The sequence below is a fragment of the Haliaeetus leucocephalus genome, unplaced genomic scaffold, assembly GCF_000737465.1.
Source record: "Haliaeetus leucocephalus isolate CR32 unplaced genomic scaffold, Haliaeetus_leucocephalus-4.0 Scaffold2, whole genome shotgun sequence".
Classification (NCBI taxonomy): domain Eukaryota; kingdom Metazoa; phylum Chordata; class Aves; order Accipitriformes; family Accipitridae; genus Haliaeetus; species Haliaeetus leucocephalus.
In genome coordinates, this window is record NW_010972438.1 from 10,776,872 (window position 1) to 10,797,725 (window position 20,854).

General features: G+C 38.6%; 1 protein-coding gene across 1 annotated transcript in view; it reads right to left on the reverse strand.

The window, feature by feature from the left end:
- PRKAR2A (protein kinase, cAMP-dependent, regulatory, type II, alpha) overlaps nt 1-20,823 on the reverse strand; it is a 67,432-nt gene extending 46,609 nt beyond the window's left edge. Inside the window, exon 1 of the mRNA XM_010571093.1 lies at nt 20,571-20,823. Coding sequence (XP_010569395.1) covers nt 20,571-20,823 — 253 coding nt within the window. The remainder of the gene's footprint in view (nt 1-20,570) is intronic.
- Nucleotides 20,824-20,854: the final 31 nt, after the last annotated feature.

Below are 20,854 nucleotides of genomic sequence, written 5' to 3' on the forward strand. Positions count from 1 at the left end.
ATGCTAAAGCTTGAAATGAACGGAAAAATTACAACAATCATTCTCCCAGCTATTGCTATTCTCTTGTTACACATACTAAGAACATTGAATTCTTACAGAAAGGATAAATAAAACTCAAAAGATCAGTTCAGGGTCACAGGAAAAAATTCATGGACAAACGAAGAACTGGCATTCCAGGCATGGGCTTAGAGTACTAGATGTTACCACTCTGTACTGGATACCTCGAAAACTTTATTTCTCTTCCTCAACAAGGACTCTGCTTTTTACTAGCACCTGTGAACACTTCCTAATTACAACTGGGGGGAAAAAATCCCCACATGCTGATTGTTTCTGATACTGGATGCAATTTATAGCAGCAGACTAAGTTAAGCTATCATGCACACAAAATTTCAATACAGATCTTTTGTTTAACACTCTAATCAACTCAACAATTTTTTGAAGGTTTCCTGATGAAAGACGGAGCAAAGTTTGTAATAGGTTGCATAAATTCCATAGTGTAGTACTCAGAGATCGTAGAGCACAGGCTTTATTAAAGCAAATAGCAGAAATCAGTGATTTCCAGAGTACTTTCCCATCAAATCACAGCACAAAATCATCCTACGTGAACAGAAACAAAAAGAGAAACAGAATGTAAACTGCTCTTACTTAACAAGTCAATTAAGATTATCCAAACAACATGTGAGTTGACACTATAAACTATTAAAGCTGAAATACCAGAGGCAGAGCAGAGTATAAATCTGAAGCGTGACTGTCTCTATGGAATGCTATATTAAGTTACGATAAGGAAGTGCTAGACTACAGCTGTCAAACTGTTTTTCTACACACCATGTTAATGGACTTATATGAATATGAACCATCACAACTGTGAGAATTTAAAAGATTCAAGTATCAACTTTTTAGGATTTCTAGTAATTAAAAAGTAATGCTATAGCAGAAGCAAGACTTTCATCATCAGATACACAATCATACTTTAATATAAATTCAAATCTGAACTTGTTTTTCAGCCAGTAAAATAATGGGGTTCCCTGTGACTGTTACCAATATAATAGTTACGTATCCATGATTTCCTTCAGGATGTCCCTGCTGGACAGTGGCAAATTCCACTTACCCCTTCCACATCTCTGCTTGATCAGGTGGGGAGCATGAGTGGGGCTACAAACTACTACAGTTTTTTGAGACACAGTTCTAGAACCCAACAGTCCACATGTCAATGTTTCTTTCAGAAAAGCAAAACAGATAGAAATAGCCGAGAGTTTACAGGTGCCAAGGTTTTTTTTCCTTCTATTCCCACCCGCCCAGAAGAGGATGGAAACTCAGAACCTGGTTAGAGTCAGGCAGGAGAGATTCTGAAGGTGTCAACTGAAGCATGCCAGACATTCGGAGAAAGACAAAAAGGTCAGGGAACACTAGAGAGGAAGAGAGTTCTTTAAGAGGATGAACAGGGGGAGCATGGAACATTTAAAAAAAAAAAAAAAAAAGAGGCAGAAGAATGGAAACCGTGGTCCAGGATTGCCTGTGTACACACACTTTACTTTTCTGTAAGAGACTTTTACATCTATTAAGTTGTAATTTTTGTTATTGTTTTCCATTATTATTAAACACTGTTTTCCTCTCTGCTACAGGAGAAGTAATGGAGGCATAGATAACTTTTCATTCCCAATATTTAAAGATAGCTCTCATCAGTATGAAAGATAATAAATTATTTAAAAAAAAAAAGTAGCAAAACATCCTGGTCTCCAATTCAATTGATTTTTTAATTTGGATTTAAAAGTTACTGACACAAAATGGAAAAATGCTTTCAGGAGGCCCTGATCCTTGCTTTCAGAGTTTTTTAGAACCCCTCTGATAGAAAGAATGTAATAAATACTTCTGAAGGAAAAACTTGAGTCAACAAGCAAGGCATCTATGTCAGTTTAAAAAAGATGTTTTACAAAGTTATTAAAGCTGCTGTGCTATTTTGGGTTGGCTTTTTTTAAACAAAGAAGAAAAATTAATATGCAGTCTGGAATGGACAGACTTTAAATGGCTGATAAATTCAAGAAAGTCATACATCTTTACTTGAGTCTCTGAAAGAAATTTGGGTGAACCTCTGGTTATAAAATCTTAGTCAAGAACTGCTATTAAAGAGTTTTGTTTGTTTTGAATTAAAGGTATTTTAGAAAAATGTGTCACTACTTCAATATTCTCATTTCACAACTGAATTTGAACAGTCATGCATGGTACTATTTTGATTATGTTTCTCAGCAGGTATTAATTCAATACCAAAAAAGACCCTGTTATGCAATGAACCCTGCTCTCAGAATTCAGGAGTTAATACAGCCTGACTGAAGCCTAAGTACAGGAGAATGAATACCTATCAACCAGCACTCAGTATTATCTGACATTGCAATGGCATGACCCACACAGCCCTCTCCTATTTCTTGCTGACATGTTTCAGACTTCTAGCCAAACACAGCACTTTTTTCTGCATTGATTTTTTTATGAGAGTAATCTATATTATGAAGATCAAAGAGATAGCAATAAGGCATGCACTTGCTTTACAGACATGAAATTAGACAAATTCCCAGTGCTAAGGTACAACCCTCAGCTGAAAGGACACATTTCACAGTGATTAAAGATACAACCGTATGCTGATACTACAATGGAGATTGTCAGGTACTGAAATGAAAGACTTGGGAATTTTTTCAAGGGTCATGAAGACAAAATTATACATTGCACAGAAAAGGAAAGATGCTGCAAAGAACTAGGAGAGTTGAGAAGCAACTGACAACTCTTCTAAGTACTGTCAGAAGGGGCAAGACACTGGAGGGTACAGCAAGGGAAGATCATAAGGGAAATTTGCTTGTGCTTTAGAAGCAAGTTTAAAGAGGAAGGCATTTCAGAGATAGGGAAGCAAACGAGCAAAAAAAGTTTTAAGAGCCAGAATGACATTAGGCTTACAAACCCAACATTAAGCAGATGATAAAAAGTAAAGATCCTGAACATATTTCGAAGTGACTTTCATAGGGATTCTCTGACAAAGAAAAAGCCAGAAAGGGTCAAAGATGAGTATGAGACTACAGAGTAACCACGGAGAAATAACTGCAAGTTTCCTTGAAATAAATGGTTCATACGGGACAAGATAGTTGCATCTTATCTAGGGAACCATGAGGCATTTCCCAATCAGTAAGAAACAAGGGCAACGCATCCTTATGTCTAGGTGCAATGACAAAGGAAGGACAGCCTCTTCCTTTTCCAAGTCTCTTGACTCTTCCCTTGTATCTTACCAGTACTGCTTTCAATCTTCGCTTCTTTATTTACCAGACTCCCGTCCCACCAGAAATCACAGCTATTGGGGGGTGTATGTGAGAGTGTGTGCGTGCACGTGCGGATTAATATTTCAGGGTATTTAAGATCTTTGAAATGTAATGAACACAAATTTTGTCTAAAATATTTTAGGGAGAAACTTCAGAAGTGCTGTTTAAAGCAACGTTTGACTCTGACAAATACAGTTCTTTCAAAGCAACACTTTCACATTTCAACTGATTTTTTACTATGTCTTTGATTTCTAGGACACTGAGAAGACTTAACTTCACATCTTCGTATCTTTTAGAACATCAAACCCTAAAGACTTTTGGCCACATTTTTATCCTTTGATTGATTATAAGGTGCAGAGCCACTGCTTTATGTTACAAATTAACAACACTTGAACGTTTTTTGGCTTATTTGGAAAGCTGAGTTTCACCAAACACACTCGGAAATCCTGGAGATAATTCCTAAATGAGTCACAAAAAATGTCATTTAACTGTGCCTAGTAAGGTGCTCTGTTTTTATTATTTCCAACTGCACCTCTTGCATAAATCTCTTTCCACAGATTAACGAATTGTGTAAAGTGAACGCAATGTGAATAAAGCTAAAACAAACAAACAACCCCCTACATAAACCTGTGACAATCTTTTATACTTTTCACTATTATTAAATTGGCATTCTATCACAGCACAGAGCCACTGCTAAGTATAAGCCTAAGGTATGTAGGTCACTGCCCCAAAGAGCATAGTCTCAGTCACTCCTTCTGACCTGCCAGTGAAATCAGCCAAAATGACTTGGTTTTCCATTTTCAGAAGCCTAATTAGAAGTCCCACTATCATCCTGAACAACTGAATACATTAAACATTATTATGAAAACTTTAGTGAGAGCAACAACCCACCAAAGGCCTCTCATGACAGGTAAGTCAGATTCATGAGGCAATTTCTCCACTCCTCCCTAAGGGAGATGGCACCCACACCTGTGGTCTGGGACAGCATCATCAAGACCAGCTTGAATGAGGTCCAGACACCGCTCTTCCTCACTCTGACAGTACCCAGTCACTGCTGTCCTCTCCCAAACCTCATGGGCAATTCTGCTCTCAGTCTCACTGTGGTCTAGATTTTAAAAAGACTCTTATCAAGTGAGTATTATCCTCAGGAACAGCACACATGCTCTAAAAGTATGCATCTATCACTTAAGTAAGTAACCTTGCTCAAGCCAGGAGCCTCTTCTTTACAGCTGGGCCAGTAACTTTGAGAGGAACATTAGCCAGGCAATATAACTACAATAGCCAAACATAATCCAAATGTAGATCTGGGGGAAAATCTTCATTGAAGTAATATAAGTGAAGCAGGAAATGCTATCACTGGCACTGCCTTTAGTGTTTACACAGCCTCAGGTATAAGCTATTGTAAAATTAAGTATGAAAAGGGTAGGAGACAAGCATGTCACAGCTATGGTAATAACACTAGCAAGTTAAACACTGTACTGGATTTACATACTTCGCACCTCCTGTCACTGCCTTTTCTATAACCTCTTCCCCCTGTACACAACAGCTCATGCTCCCTTCTCACACACATGCATTCTGCCTGAGAGGATAAGACAACTGCAGCAGCAAAGAGGAAAGTTACAATTCCCACTCACATAGAAACCCTTCTACTTTCCGTTTCAATACCACACTTACCCTGTTATTTCCAAGACTTAATATATTCCTACCAAGGCTTTACTCTGTATCTCAAGGACTGCCATAGAAGCATGGTAAATACTTAAGTAAGTAACCCACACACTCTCACAGCTGGATTGTTGCTGTTTTCTGACTGCTAGCTTCAGGTTTGCAACACACTACATTGCAGTGCACCACTGATGTTCTTGTCACCCTCTTCATTTTCCAGTTTTATACTACCCCTCCTGTCCAAGATGAACTTTTCCTAATATACTTCACACATCTTCAAAACCCAGTTAAACACACACACCTACATATACTTTTACACAGCCTTTCTCAGTTAACAACTCCTCAAATAACTCATAGACATCCTACATTTCAACTATTACCTGTTGCCTCATATCTGTCCTTTACGCAGAAGCGTATTTGAAGGCACAGCAAATGTTGCATGCATTCCTAATATTTTTCTAGGTACATTTCGCATTTAAGACCACTTCAATAAGGCATAATGATGTATTTTTATTTGGGTGCATAATTAAGAGTTGATTTCCTCCTATATGTAAAGAAAGATGATGATACACAGACATTCTTGTGGTTTAGCAATGAAAAACAAAGAAAAAAAGAATAATTTTGACTGCCTCCCAGTTTCCACCAGAAACCCAAGCTTAATTTTACATTCACTGCATTGTATTTTAAAGAGATTCCATCTGCTCTGTCTGTAGTACACATTAATATTCAGAAGACATCTGCAGTGTGCAGACCAAGCTTTTAATTGGAATCATGTCACAGCTACCATCACACAACACTGAATGTAAATGTTGGCTATCTGCACTTGGCAGCTGCTTGGCAGGCTTAATATAAAGTCCTACTGAGACTGATAGTGTCTTTAAATAATGCGGTATCAGGACATAAAAGGTATCTTGAAAAATCAAATATTTGCTATCATGAAACAGTTCTACAATGCTATCCATACCTAATATAGTTTACTAGCACCTTAAACTACTTACAAGCAAAATAGTTTATATTCAGCCATAATTTTCCAAGGGAGCCAACAGACTGATACCACTAAACACCTCTTTCATTATGTTATTTAAGCAAATCTAACTTGTACACAAAAGAGGGCAAAGAAAACTGAACTTCAGTGCAACTGAAATTGTGTAGTGAAGCTCAAAGCATCTATAAAAATCTAAAACTCGAACATTGCTAAGCATGTAAGAGCACCTGAATAAAAGAATTCAATTAACGGGTATGCTCAGTGATTTAAGACACTTTCCTATGTCAGATTAATTATTCTAGAATGAACAATATAGTTACCTTTTTTTAAGAAAAAAAACAACGCTGAGTTAATAGCATCATCATTTGCTTCAAATCTTTGCCAAACCATGGTAACATAAAATTACAGTTTCACAATCATGTACATATTTTCAGCTTGTACTCTTCTGTAAGTTTCTGACAAATGGGGCAGTGATCAGCAATCTATATAGGCAAAAGTGTATGTGTGTGTATATATATATACACACACACAAAGTTATCTGTCCAATAGAAGCAGCTAGTTGTTACACCAACAAACTGATCTTATACATGTTCAAAGGTATTTAAATCTTTCCAGTAGATAAAAGGGACATAGGAACTCTAAGAACAGCAACACTTGCTTTTCATGAAATACACATTTTCTTGGGGAATTTGTCTCCCACTATCTTTGCCATAGTATCATAACAAACACTTTTTCACAAATCTAATGAAACTTCAATACCATAGCTCGTTAAGATATTGCCACAAAAATAATGACACAAGTAGAGGCAACATCAGAACAGAAAGTCATCACGATCCAACTGCTCTAACTCTAGTGCCCTTCTCCGATAGACTAATTGGCTTAACGGATACTGCTTAGCTTCAGTATAGCTTCCAACATAAATAAGTGAATTACACAGAAGGGGAATATGTAATTGTTTGTGCTCAAGGCATACACACATGGTCAGTCTCAAGCGTGTACTTGCACATCCACCACCATTTTAGAACATATTATGGTGGAAGGGCAACACAGAAAAAAATCAGAGGACAGAGCAAGGTTTCAGTCCCAAACCTGAGCACACAATGAGCCGAATGATAACCACTGATTGTAGCAGTACTTCCAATCTGTTTCAAAGGAAAGGGAAAAGGGCTCGTCTTAGCTTTTTCATCAGTGATATACAGCTGGTGTGCTCAAGTTTGCATTAGAACAGAAAGGAATAATTAACGTGGGCAGTTACGGATGAGATGCAGTATAAGAAGCTTTTCCTTTTGCCTCTTAGCTATTTATGGTCTCAGATAAAACAGATTGGAGTCAGTCTCACAGTCAGGTACTGTATCTCATGTGACAGACAGTAAGTAACAACTATAACTGAACTAGTTCTACAAAAGAGAGCAATTTAGAAGAAAAATATGGAAGAGAAGATTTGAAGCTCAGCAGAAACAACCGGCAACACTGACAAGGCGTGGTGTTTTATATACCCAGCATGGATGTTACACAGCTATACTTGTCAGGTCAACCTGAACTCAGGACTGTATAATTAAAAGATACCTAGGTAGGATTTAAGAATAGCATCCCACAGCTAAAACAGGAGACACATAAAAGCCCATAGTGCTTTGGTCGGGTCACTTCTAATTTCATTACCAATTCGTACTGTCATTACTGATTTGAATGATGAAACATAGCATGTTTTTATGTAAAACAAAGCTGAAATGGGTTGTGCTGTCATCTGATTTGATCTGTATAAAAGAGCAAAAGGAATTTCAATTAGGAACACTAGCATCAAGCGTCACTTCAAGCTGATTCAGAGCCTAATCTCACACATCCATATTTAAATCAGGGCGTAAGTACACTTGTGTATGCTAGGCAAGACATGCTAGTTTCATGGTATCCGGGGCTGCATTAGCAGCAGTGTTGCCAGGTTGAGGGCAATGGTCCTTCCCTTCTACTCAGCCCTGGTAAGGCCACACCTGGAGGAGAATTGTGTCAGTTCCAGGCTCCCCAGTACAAGAGAGACATGGAATACTGGAGACAGTCCAGCAAAAGGGCCACAAAGATGATGAAGGGACTGGAGCACCTCTTGTATGAGGACAGGCTGAAAGAGCTGAGACTGCTAGCCTAGAGAAGATAAGGCTCAGGGGAGCTCTTATTAATACCTGAAGGGAAGGTGCAAAGACAATGGAGCCAGGCTCTTTTCAGTGGTGCCCAGTGATAGGACAAGAGCCAATGGGCACAAACTGAAACACAGGAGGGTCCATCCAAACATGATGAAACACTTTCTTCCTGTGAGGGTGACCAAGCACTGGCACAGGTTGCCCAAGAAGTTCTGGAGTCTCCATCCCTCGGAATACTTAAAAGCCATCTGGACATAGTCCTGGGCAACCACTCTAGGCAGCTTGCTTAACCGGGGAGGTTGGACAAGATGACCTCCAGAGGTCCCTTCCAACCTCAACCATCCTGTGGTTCCATAAAGATACTCTGACAGCTCATTAAAACTCGTACTCTGCTTCCAGTTTAAGTTCCAATAGCAAGAAATCAAATAGAAGTAAACCTCATATGCAGATAGATGCATAAAGGGACCCTCTAGTTTCAGACATCCTTTTTCCAGGTAGGTGACTATAAATTTTGACAGAGCCACTGTGTAGGTTTTGGGCTGCTGGCATTTAATTTGTTTGGCTGTTTTTTTAAAGGAGGAAGGGGAGAAAGGGAGGAAGAGAAGAGGCTGAGAAGTAGCCTGGGCTTCTACAATTTCTAACCAGGGGCACATTCTCCGTATTTGCAAACAGAGCACTTTCTTGGGCATTTTAAAAAATTTTCAGTGATGACCCTACTGCAACATACTAAACAAGTTCTTATTCCATTAATGCCACATAAAAGCCAAAAAGCATCCACATCCCAGACAACCTCAACATACGTATCAGCCCTCTTAGCCAATGTCACAAAAGGCATCTATTATCAGTTGATCATCTACGATGACCTCCGCATCCTTCCCCACGTCACTGTTTTCTAGGATTTAGCACTCTATCCCATATACATAATCACCACTGAAGACTCACTCTTGCCTAAAGAGTTTGAGAATGACCTTTCTCAAACCAGTCTTTCTCAAAAGATCAACAATTTGAAGAGCTGGCTCAATTCTCCTTGAAGTCTGATTTTGACAGGGTTTTTTATTAGGTGCTTAAAAAAGACTGAAGATGTCTTGCTGATTTGTGAAATAAAAAAAGTGTATTCAAAGAACTAGCATCCCCATGCGTGGTACGTTCAAAAAAATACATTTGGAGAAAAAAATTGTATCATGCATCATATCATATCACCTTTTTTAATAACCAAAGCCAGAAAACCATGGTTACTTGTTTATAAAAAGTTCTAGATACACTTGCAACAGAATTTATTGGTTTCCCAGTTGAAAAAAAGGCAAAACAAAAACAAACACACACAAAAAACCCACACCAACCCACAACTTGTCTCCTATATACAGGTTTATCTACAGTAGTGACAGAAGAGAAGCACAGGATTTACATGATTTTTATCCTGTAATGGTAGCTTCGGAATCACAGTGCTGGACACCAGCTTTTTTGCCTTACTTCCCCTCATCTCTAGGGTGCAGGATCCTCTGTATAAGCACAACTGACTCTACAATTCATGTTAATTTTCTTGCCTGGCGCTTTACTAGGGAGACAACAAAACATGTATCGCACCCAGCCCTTCTGCACCACTGCAGCAGGTAGCACAGCCTCAGCTCTGAGGGAGGATGACAGCCAGTGGACTGAGGGGTGGCACAAAGTGATGAGATTGAAGGTACAGAAGAGCATCATGGATTCTACAGAAGAGTTACTAACACATCTCTGGCAATGCTGTGATTCTACATGTATAAAACATGAAGTACTATTTCATTACCAGTACAATTATATCCACCAATAATTCACAAGTGGATCTTGTTCCATTCAGACACAACTTGGTAACAGTTTCTTTTAGTAAATACAGTAGAAATAAATTTGAGTACTTTCTAAATATATATGGTTTAGATTTTTTAAAAGTTCAACTTCTAATCTGGGCAATCTTCAGGTTGTGATATACAACCAACTTAGATCAAAAATAACTTCTGTACTACATCTCAAAATTATGTATCTTATAGCTTTTCCTCCTTCAGATTTACGCATCTAACAATATTAAGTCAACATTCAGCAAAGTTTACTTAAAACAGATAGCTGTAAAAAGAATAATCTCCATGTGAAAAAAAAGTATTTTGACAGACAACCCTCACACACACACTTCTAGTAATTGCATCCTGTGCACTTTCACAAGGAGAGGACTTGGGGAAAGAGGAAGGGTGAAGACAGATAGATTTGTCCCATTTCCTAAGAAGGGATAACAGTAAAAAAATCAGTGTGTTCTCCCCACGCCAGGGAAAATCCTCTTTTATGAAGTCATAGAATCATTTATGTTGGAAAAGACCTTTAAGATCATCGAGTCCAACTGTAAGCCTAACACTGCCAAGTCCACCACTAAACCATGTCCCTAAGCACCACGCCTACAACGCTCATGAATGTTTGAAGTCCCTGCAAGAGGGCACAAGTTAGCATTTATCCTAACATAATAATGCCAGTACCAATAAAAAAAATTAATTCCCTAACCAAAGTAAGCTGCAGCAGGTAGCAAGTCCTACATGGTTCAGCTTCCAGATGAACTGATTTTTAGTAGCACTACTTCTAGTATGAAGCTCCCCACAGTCCCTGTTACATACTACTTCAAAACAAATGGTACACATTACAAATCTTTTAGCTATGAAAAGTCAACCAGTGTCTGCATGTAAAAGCTATGAAAAAGAAAACCACTAGCAAAACCAGCACACATCATACAAAGTTACATTGATCCATAGTGCTGTGAAAAAATGACAAGAAATTAAAATTACTTCACAGGGATATGAAAGATGCTCATACAGAATACAAGAGAAACTAAAGCCCAGTTTATGGCTGTTTATCATAAAGTTACACAATCTCAAGATTAGAATTCAAATCATTATACAAATTATATCCAGTAATGTTTAATTTCTATACGCTTCAGAAAGTAGAGTATTTAAAGTAACATCACCACTCTGAATAGTATTAACTTTTAGCATTTTAGAAAAGAATACTCATGGAATCTTTCCCCTACCCTTCCCAAAGGTGTCAAAGATAGAAGACTGAATGTTAGTCTATTTTAATGAGCCATCTTTCATAACTTATCCCTGAGAAAGCTTTGATTCTTACAAATACTTATGAATTTTAATTAGAAACATTGATAAAATAACATGTTAAAAAACTGTTTCAGAACACTTATGTAAAAAAAAAAAGTTAACACCATCATCTTTGAATTTCCATTCCAGGGCTGTCCATGAGACATCTTTCATAGAGGTGTACTCTCCATATCCATGACAACCTGAGACTGACCAGTTCCTTACACTACAGCATGTCCTTGAGGAAGCAATTCTTCCTGAATGATCAGGATTAGCACAAGTGTTGCCACAGAAATGGCAGTGTTTACTGGAGCTCCAACAGGAAAAAAAATCACACAAATATTTGTATTTTTCTTTTCTTAAAATCTCTTCTACGGAATTTTTTTCTCAATAGGAAGCAGAAAACAATATGCTACCCCAAGGGAGGAAGAACCAAAATGGAAATGAAGGGCCATTGTGACATCCTGCTTTTTAACAGTCTGCCAATATACAATCACCAAGAACAAGGAACTTGGCACTACAGTTTATTCAAAAATACACAGGAAAACTATAAAGTAATTTCTCAATCTTCACCTAAAAAACACACAGTTTACTTCCCATACAAACTCCATACATGTTTTTAGACTGCTCTGCAACAAGAGAAGCAGTACTTTAAGCTTTGCAATCCTTCACTGCATACCACTCAGACTCAGAGGACAGAAACAGTTACCGATGGAAAAACATCTTTTTATCAAAACCACCACTTCATCTCCAACTTGCAATTCTAATCCTTCACACAGCAGGTCAGAGAGAAATTTTGTGACAATTTGCTCAATTTCGCTGGTGAGGCCCCTGACCATAGATCATCTTGGTTTGGACTTCACCAACACCCAAAAAGGAGTGCAGGGTTCCAGACTTTTGTAAGATGACCTCAGAACGAAACCTGACATCATGCCAGTTGGAAACCGAGTTCCTGCAGGCTGTATACCATTTCTGAGGAGAAGCAAAGCTGTTCTTCAAGCCACCCTCAGAAAGTTAACAGGAAATAGAAAGAGGGAACAGAGAGTGGCTTAATTTTTTTTTTTAATAAAAAACAAGCTTGTTTGTTGTTGTTGTTTTTAAAATATCATAAAAACAGTGCTACAGAAGGAATACCTGCAGTCCCTCCCACATGCCTTGAAGGCCAGCCGTTAGAGATGTCTTCCCCCCTAAAGGGAATTTCCAAGAGAAATACATACTCAGACGAGAATTGCCACTACTCATCATTTGCAATTTCTACATAGAAAATAAATGCCCCAGTATGGAAAGGGCTAGTAGCAAAACTGCTACTAATAAAATGCTGGGCTTTATTATACCTGACTTATTGTATATTTATGAAACAGAGGCCAAATCCTAGCAGTGTGGTAACTGTAAGACAGGCTTGCTTTCTTCTGATCTCCTCTCTCTTCTAAATATCCTACCCATTAAAGCACACAGAGAACACTGCCATGATCACCACAATTTTCACAACCTCATAGACAAAACAGAAATGACCACAAAGCAGCTGCTTGTTCTATGTTACAGATTTCTGGAGTTTCCACCTGATAGTACCTCTTTCAGATCCGTACTTTTAAAAGAAAAGGATCCTTTTGCAGTAAAGGATCTCAAAAACACACACCCTTTAGTAGAATTAGTATCTTGGTGCAAGGCCTTTATACATTGGTGGTTCATCCACACTCAAGATTTCTCAGATTCCCCACTAGTTACTTTTCTAACAAATGTTCTTAAGATTTACCTTGTCTGTTTCATATTACAGAGATGCATAAAGATACTAAAAATGCAGAGTGCAGAAGAGTACACATCATTTGCTGTGGAACTGATGGTACCTCAGGAAAAAAATTAAACCTTAAATCAAAGAATCTTGATGTATCAAAAAACACCAAACAATTGGTACATACCAAAGAAGTACTGATGCAAAGCCAGGCATGAAGCACAAAGATGCAAATGCAGTAGCATATCTAAAGGAATCTAAAGGACCATTACAGAGGCAAGAATAACATCCCTCTAAAAGAGGAGCCAGTACGTTTGTTAGAGTTACATTTGCCATTGTCTCCCTCTTCTTTCACAAAAAATTATGAATGATCATTCATGAAGTTGAAAACGTTACTAAAGCCAGTGACAAACATTCATAGCTCATCTTGGCTACACTTCCAGTCTTCATTTGAATAATGAGCAAATGCTCTTTGTTAAACATTAATGCTTTTTAATGACTGACTGGTGAATAATTTGAAGCGAGCTTGTTCTCCGTTGTCTCCTCCTCTTTCCCAAGATCTCCATTCTTCTATTTTAGGTAAGAGGGTACAACTAAACTTCAGTATTAGCAAAAGGGGAAAGATGGCACTCTGCAACACTGACAGAATTGTCTCAGCACTCTAATACTAGTTTATTAAATGAAAAAAAACCCAGCACAGTTAAAAAGAAGCTAGCGTTCAGTACAATATCTAGTATTGCAATACAATAATTTCCTTTACCTTAATTTTAGAACCAGCTAGAAGAATCCAATTTTGGAAGTTTCATACAATTTTTCTTACAATAAACTTTTTCAACATGGAAACACAAGCTTTTAAGAATTCAGCAATCATTTACAAAAGCTAGTTATCCACTTCCTTTATAGTTAGTTACACTCTTTTTAGAGGCTAGTACACAGAGTAATACAGTTTCTATTTGCCCACAGTAACAGCAGGATAGTAAAAGAGCAGAAACTGAGTCTAGAATTTAATTTATCTATACAGTTATAGCTAGTATCAAAAGCTCTTTCAAGAAATATCAAGCTTAACAGTGAAGTGAAAAGTTACTAGCATGCAATAGACCACAAATATGAATTTAAAAGAAATTTAAAACAAAAAAAGGTAGTGCTTGCTTCCTCACATTTTAGGATGTACAGATCACTTAAGGAAACCAGAATGATTATGTCAAGCCACTAAGAGCAAACTGGAATAAGAGGATATCTTTCTCGAGAGATTGTAAGGACTGTCTAATAGATGCTATAGGAATAATAACAGTGCTGATGTCAGGATGTTACAAATAACTCTAAGTATACTATGTCAGAATTGCAAGAAACTTATCTTTTAAAATTAACACAGAAGTTCCTCCTTCCTGATGTAAACCAATACACATCTAGCAATAGTCAGTGATATCTGCATATTTCAGTCAACTCATCTACAATTCTCTGCTTCTCAGCCAGACACCAGTTTTTATCCCTTCACTTCATACTTTCAGTTCTTTTACTACCTCAGGTAAGAACAATGTATTACACCTTTATTTTACTTAAATTTTCATTTGTACTGAAGATTACTGATGAAACCTTCCTTCAGGCTCCACTGAGATACAAATGGTGACTTCCTTAGAACCACATCACTTAAAGTCCTAGTCTAATCTTGTAACAGAGTAAGTACAATCTTAAGAAAGCTGAAATGCAAGTCTTTTGTGATAAGCAAATAGAGAAGCAAAAAGAATTCCAGAAAAAAGCTTTAGATATTTTATCCAAGTAACTAAAGAGAAATGAAATCAGTCTTCCTTAATACTTAGAAACTATCTTCAAAGTTCCCCTGTGTAAACAAGATAAATATAGTGAGTGAAGTTCCATTAGTACTAACAGCAGTTACTCTATTTAATCCTTCAGATTTAAGTCAGTGAGAACTGTCTCTGCAAAAGCAAATACATGCAAGTACAGTAGCTGCACAATAGTAGTCTTTCACTTGGTATTTTTTATGTTAAACATGTTCAAGACCCTATGCTGCCAAGACCTATTAAAATTAGAAAATTAAATGTAGAAATATATTCCTCTTAAAACATGGATGCATCACTAATACTTTGCTTTATAATTGATTTAATGTTGTTGATGGAGATCAAGAATAAATAAAACTCTAAAGCTTCAACACCTTCAGGTTCCTAGGCTTGCTTACACATACACCTTTTTAAAACATATTATAAAGAAAGCATGTGTATTCCTTTCTTTGTATACTAAACTCAAAGGCTTTATACGGTTAGATCATAATCTAGAGCTTCTTCCTCCCTCTCCCTGAAAATCTAGAGACTACTTAAGTAAGGTACAAAACACCTTTGTTATAATTACTATTAAGCCACATGAGTCAGTCAAATTTCAAAGGAAAAAAAAAAAAAAAGATGTAGCACTAGTAATTATCAGATTATGAAAGTGCCCACTGTGCTACCTAGATTTTAAATAGAGTAGCTAATCTTTGGACTGAATTTGCATCATACAATGTGATACTACTGTAAACCAGATGTTCTGCAAAGAGAGGTTCTTTTAATGTTAAGGACAAAACAAAAAAACAATAGTGAGGAGAGAGCTACTGTGCTTTATTCCCAGTAACTTAACATGTATGGAGGAAGTAGGTAGGTGAAAGAACTACTAAAAAGTTAAAAGTACTTTCATTTTAAAGGTGACAGTATCTCACCAGAACACTTACAATAACCCATGAATCTGAATTACATCTGAAAACTTGAACAGCATTCTTCAGAAGGACCACTCTTCTCCTTATTCTATCCTTCAAAAGTCTCATCATCTGACTTCCATCATTCAATAAATTCCCTTGAATTATTTCAGGAAAACAGCAAGGAGTTATGCCTGACCTGTAAATCGATGTAAGCAGAGCATAAATTCTTTGTGACTGATGTAACACAGTTATTTCTGAAGAATTCCACAGGACATATCAGCCAAGTACAGAATAAGAAAAAATAAGCAAATGATGCTTAAGAATAAGGACAGTAGTAAGTAATCTGAAACAGTTTTAATTTAATATTAAGCACTTCTGTTAACAATTAAAAAGATTCTGTTAACAATTAAAAATATTTCAAAGATGGACTGAATTCTAATTCAGTATCGCGTCCAAGATCTAATGATGTAAAAGCACATTTCCCTACTCCCTTCTGCTCAGATATCCTATTGATGTTTTAAAGATGACATTTAACAAATCCTTGAATTTTAATTGAGAAGCTCAGTGCAGAACTAAACAGGATCTTTTCACCTGTTAATCTAGATTCATATGCACCATCTTCCTTCATAACAACAGAGCATACTGAAGAGGATTATTTCACAAGCAACATATTAAGAAGTGTTCTATTTTGCTCAGGGAGCAGCTGAAAAGCACACAATCTTTCCTTCAATATCAAGCTGAAACCCTAGGAAGGAAAAATGTGATTTGCACTAAAATATCTGTCATTAATTAAGATATCAGAGTTGCTCAAGTTAGTAAATAACCCCAAAAATGTTTTAGTTTCACTGTTAAGTTATACTTAACAGCTCCAAGAATAAATACGGGTGGTTTTTTAAGTAACTGATTACTGTTAGAAACGAGGAGACATAAAATGGAAAGTTAACAGTGCAGCACCTTGCACCTTTGTGCAATTGCCTCAACTGACAGGGAAAGAAAGCTGCCAGCCTTCCTTCACATATGCTACTCACAAGAGAAGGTTTCCCAAAGTCATGACTTGGTCTCAAACAACGGAGAGAACATTGTAGTGAGGTGGCAGGAGACGGGACGAGAGGAAATGGCCTCAAGTTGTGGCAGAGGAGGTTTAGACTGGATATTAGGAAAAATTTCTTTACTGAAAGGGTTGTCAGGTATTGGAACAGGCTGCCCAGGGAAGTGGTTGAGTCACCACCCCTGGAGGTATTCAAAAAGCATGTAGAGAAGGCACTTCAGGACACGGTTTACTGGACATGGTTGATCGCTGGACTCAATGATCTTAAAGGTCTTTTCCAACCTAAATGATTCTATGATTCTGTGATTTCTGTGGCTTTAATTTCACAGCCTTAACACATCCATTCAGAGCCTTCTTGTTAAAATTACAAGTGTCATAGTCAAGGACATATTTTAAGAATACATATCCATCCTTGGTTACATCCTCAGCCTGATTTTTTAAATTGTCACTTTGCATCTTTTCCCAACTCTATCAACTTGTCAATTTTGCAGTTATACCAATCAAATAGAGGCTCTGAGGAAAGCTTTGTATGTATATATTCTCTGCCACAGCCCACTGGATGAATGTTTCTGCAGGTTTCCCCCCATCATCATTTTCTTTCCAAACATTCCTTACACTCCACACTCTGCTGAACAACCACATCCTAACGTCCTTTGATCACATATACAAAAACAATTAAAATGAGGGATGAAACCCCAGGGGGTTCAGAGAATAAACATAAACCTGGAAGTAATTTCTTAAGTGTCACAAGAGCATAGAAGTCTTTTTTGTAGTCTAGTTAGTTTCAGTGACTTTTACCACATTGATGGAGTGCCATTATGGCAGAAAAGGAATCACTGGTGTCACTATGACTACATGAAGACATTTGCCACGTGGTTTACACCAAAGGCCAAGAGTTCATTCTGATTTTAAGTTACTTCTCCCTTCTATTACCATATGCACTCAAAGCATACAAAAAACCAGATAACTTACCTGAAGTGTTCTCTAACCCATAGCATGCAGACACAGCCTAGTGAGAACACAAATTTAATACTGTGCCAGAAGCAGAAACATGACCACAAACACATTATTTGTGCACACATCTTTCATACGCCCAACATATACAACCAGGTTAATTATTTAAACTAGCTTTATATTTTTTTAACATAATACTTTAAAAAACTACCACTGCTCAATTTCATCTTTATATTTTAAAACAGACATGGAAACATTTTTAAACATCCATTGGACCCGTCTTTACAACCTCAAAGATAACAAAATGTTAACCTAGGAAAACACAGTGAAATTATTCAAAGTCTTTCCTAAATTGTCCAAGATGAAAAAATGCAATCTTAGTAAACAGTACTAGGGCCCATTCAATGAGATTATCCGAGACTCTTTCATTTTGTGTGTTTTCTCTATCTTTAAGTGTTCTTTAAATGCTGAGCAGTCTATAAGCACACAGGATCTGGTCTTCTACGACAAGGCAGAAGTATTTTTCCTACGTATAAAATTCTCAAAAGACAGAGATATCAAAACCACTGACTTAATATTTTCTTGTTAATAAAGCCTTCTATGACAACAGTTTATAACAGAAATCTAAAAAACACATCGCCATGGTTGACTGTCACCCACGCTGTTAAACATCCTAAGAATCATTGCCCTGACCCTATAGGGAGACCCTTGCCTGCTGTTAAATAGAAGGCAGCACTCTTCCTCCCCCAGGTCTTTGAAACTGCAAGGAGGGAATAGCACGCGTTTTCAGATAAGAAGCAAGACAGCATTACTGACAGTGCCACTTGCCTAAAGGGCTCTGACTACAACAAGTGACTCTGACCAGCCTTGTTAATTTAATTTTCTCTCTGACTAAGATAGAAAGATGATAAGCAGGAACTTAAAGCAAAGGAACCACTCCTCTGCTTTGGACAGCCTCACCACATAAAGCTGTATTTGAAAAGTTGTTTGCCACCATCAAGTTTTTAGATTTTTATCTGAAAATATTTAACTTCAGAGCATCCTTTCAGCTTCAGTTGCCAATGTTCACCAGGAAAACTTTACACTTACTTCCCTGGAGAAGGTCTTTCAAACCCTGAAACAAAATAAACTGATCAAGAAAGAGAAAAGTTGCTTTCAATGACATTAAAAGCTCTGGCAGAGTGGGATTTTTTTTGTTTATGTTTTTTGTTAGTTTGGTTGGGTTTTTTAAGGAAAACACTATACACTGAAATATTGCACATTTTAAAAAGTTACATCCAACTATTTAGTGCAATTTTCCAATCTAGAACTTTTTAAAAAAATAATACATTTTACAAGAAACTATAACTTCTTGTATGTTTAGAGATGCTTGAAAATATTGCTGACTTGGGTTGCAAGACAAACAAAATCACTTGCAATTATTATCATAAATCTGTGCTCACACTTGCACATCCCCTTAACTTCAATCCAGTGACTACCAGTGTCCACCTTTTTACCCTTCAACTTTCATCTTTTCTTCCTCATGCCCTAAACAGAACATCTCTCTCGTTAGAAAAAATAATCATTCAAATCTAGACAGTAACTGCAAACTGCTTTTTCATTCATTCGGACTGTACATTTTATTCTTGTCCTCTCGCATATTTCGTGTCCAGTTGAGCTCCTGTATTTTCAAAAGCAGAAACTGTGTTTTACTTTGTAAAGCTCCCAGCCTAAAAGGGCTGCAAAAATAGCGGGTCTCTCAATGCTTCCTTAATCAAAACAACGATTCATTCCACAAGTTAATTTCTTGTTGTTTCTTTAAAATTGTTAACTAGAGAACAGACGTAAGAACACACTACATCCGCAAGGTGACATACAGTAATTGGTCTAAAAGGGAATCCTTTGTCAATAAAAGTCAGAAGCCTTTACTCACGTTATAGGTCAAGGGCACAAGGCCTCCAAATGAGGGCACTGAAAGTTTAGGGAAAGCACACCTTTTCTCGCTTTTTCCTCTCCCCTTAAGTCACCTTCTAATAAGGAGAGAGTATTTGGCAATTTACAGTCCAAAATTCTGGGTGTGCCAAGAAGTACCGTTCACAAACATTTTAAATAACTTTCTGCATTGAAGCTCAATTACAGTTCAAATTATAAACACTGTGCATTGTGCAACACACACAGTACGTTTTGACAGGATAAAAATGGAAGTATCACAAGTGGTGTTTCATTGTCCAGGTCAGGTAAGTCTATCTTAGAGAGTGTCAGTGTAAACAGGAGTATACAGGCGGTTTTGAATTTTTGCTATTTAGCAACATATTAAAAAGTTCTTTCAGGGCTTTATAATAACCACTCTAAACACGCAACAGTGGCGATAAACATCCCCAGCTTCGGTCAAAAAACCATTTGTCCACAACGATTTAAAGACAGAAACGTAAAGATAAGTACAGAAGAGATTGCACAATAACACATGATCTTCCATATCACATGCTTGGCAGTACGCTCGATTCACTCCGATAACTCTGGTCAGACCCCAGGCGCAATTTTGGCCGTTACACGGCGGCCCTGTACATCTGCTTTTTGACACCCCACCCGGGCAAAGAGCCTCTTACTGGAGCCTACGGGCCCAACGTCAGGGCGAGCAAGCCTTTCCCCCGAGAGGACAGTTTCTCCCGCAAGCCCACAGCTTCCCCACGGCACGGCTGACACCCTGCCGAGAGCCCGCGCTGCGAGAGGACGCGGCCGGAGCCTCTCCCTCATTCAATCCATCCCGCCCGCGCTCCCCCCGCAGCCCCCAGCAGCGGCGGCAGCAGCAGCCGCCGGGGCAGCGGCACCGAGGCCGGGGCGGCGGAGGCGCCCGCCCGGCCTTCCGGGCTCCCCCACCTCGGGGGGCAGGACCCCGCCGGCTGCCGGCCCTTCCTCGCCGCCGCGGGTAGCCCCCCCGGCCCCGGCCCTCACCGCTACGGGCAGCCCCTCACAGCCTCCTCCCGCCGCCGCCGGTACTTACGCTCGAAGTCGGAGTCGGAGTCCTCGTCGCCGCGGTCGGGCTCCTCTTCGCCGTTGGACTCGGTCTGCATGGGCTCCCCGTCGAAGCTGACCACCCTGCGGCCGCCGCCGGCCGCCTCCTGGTCGCGGGCATCCCGCAGGCGGGCGAAGTAGTCGGCGGCGAAGCCCAGCAGGTCGGACGGCCGGTGCCGCAGCACCTCCACCGTGTAGCCCTGCAGCAGCTCGGTGAGGCCCGGCGGGATCTCGATGCTCATGGTGCCGGCGACCGAGGAGGAGGCCGCCGCC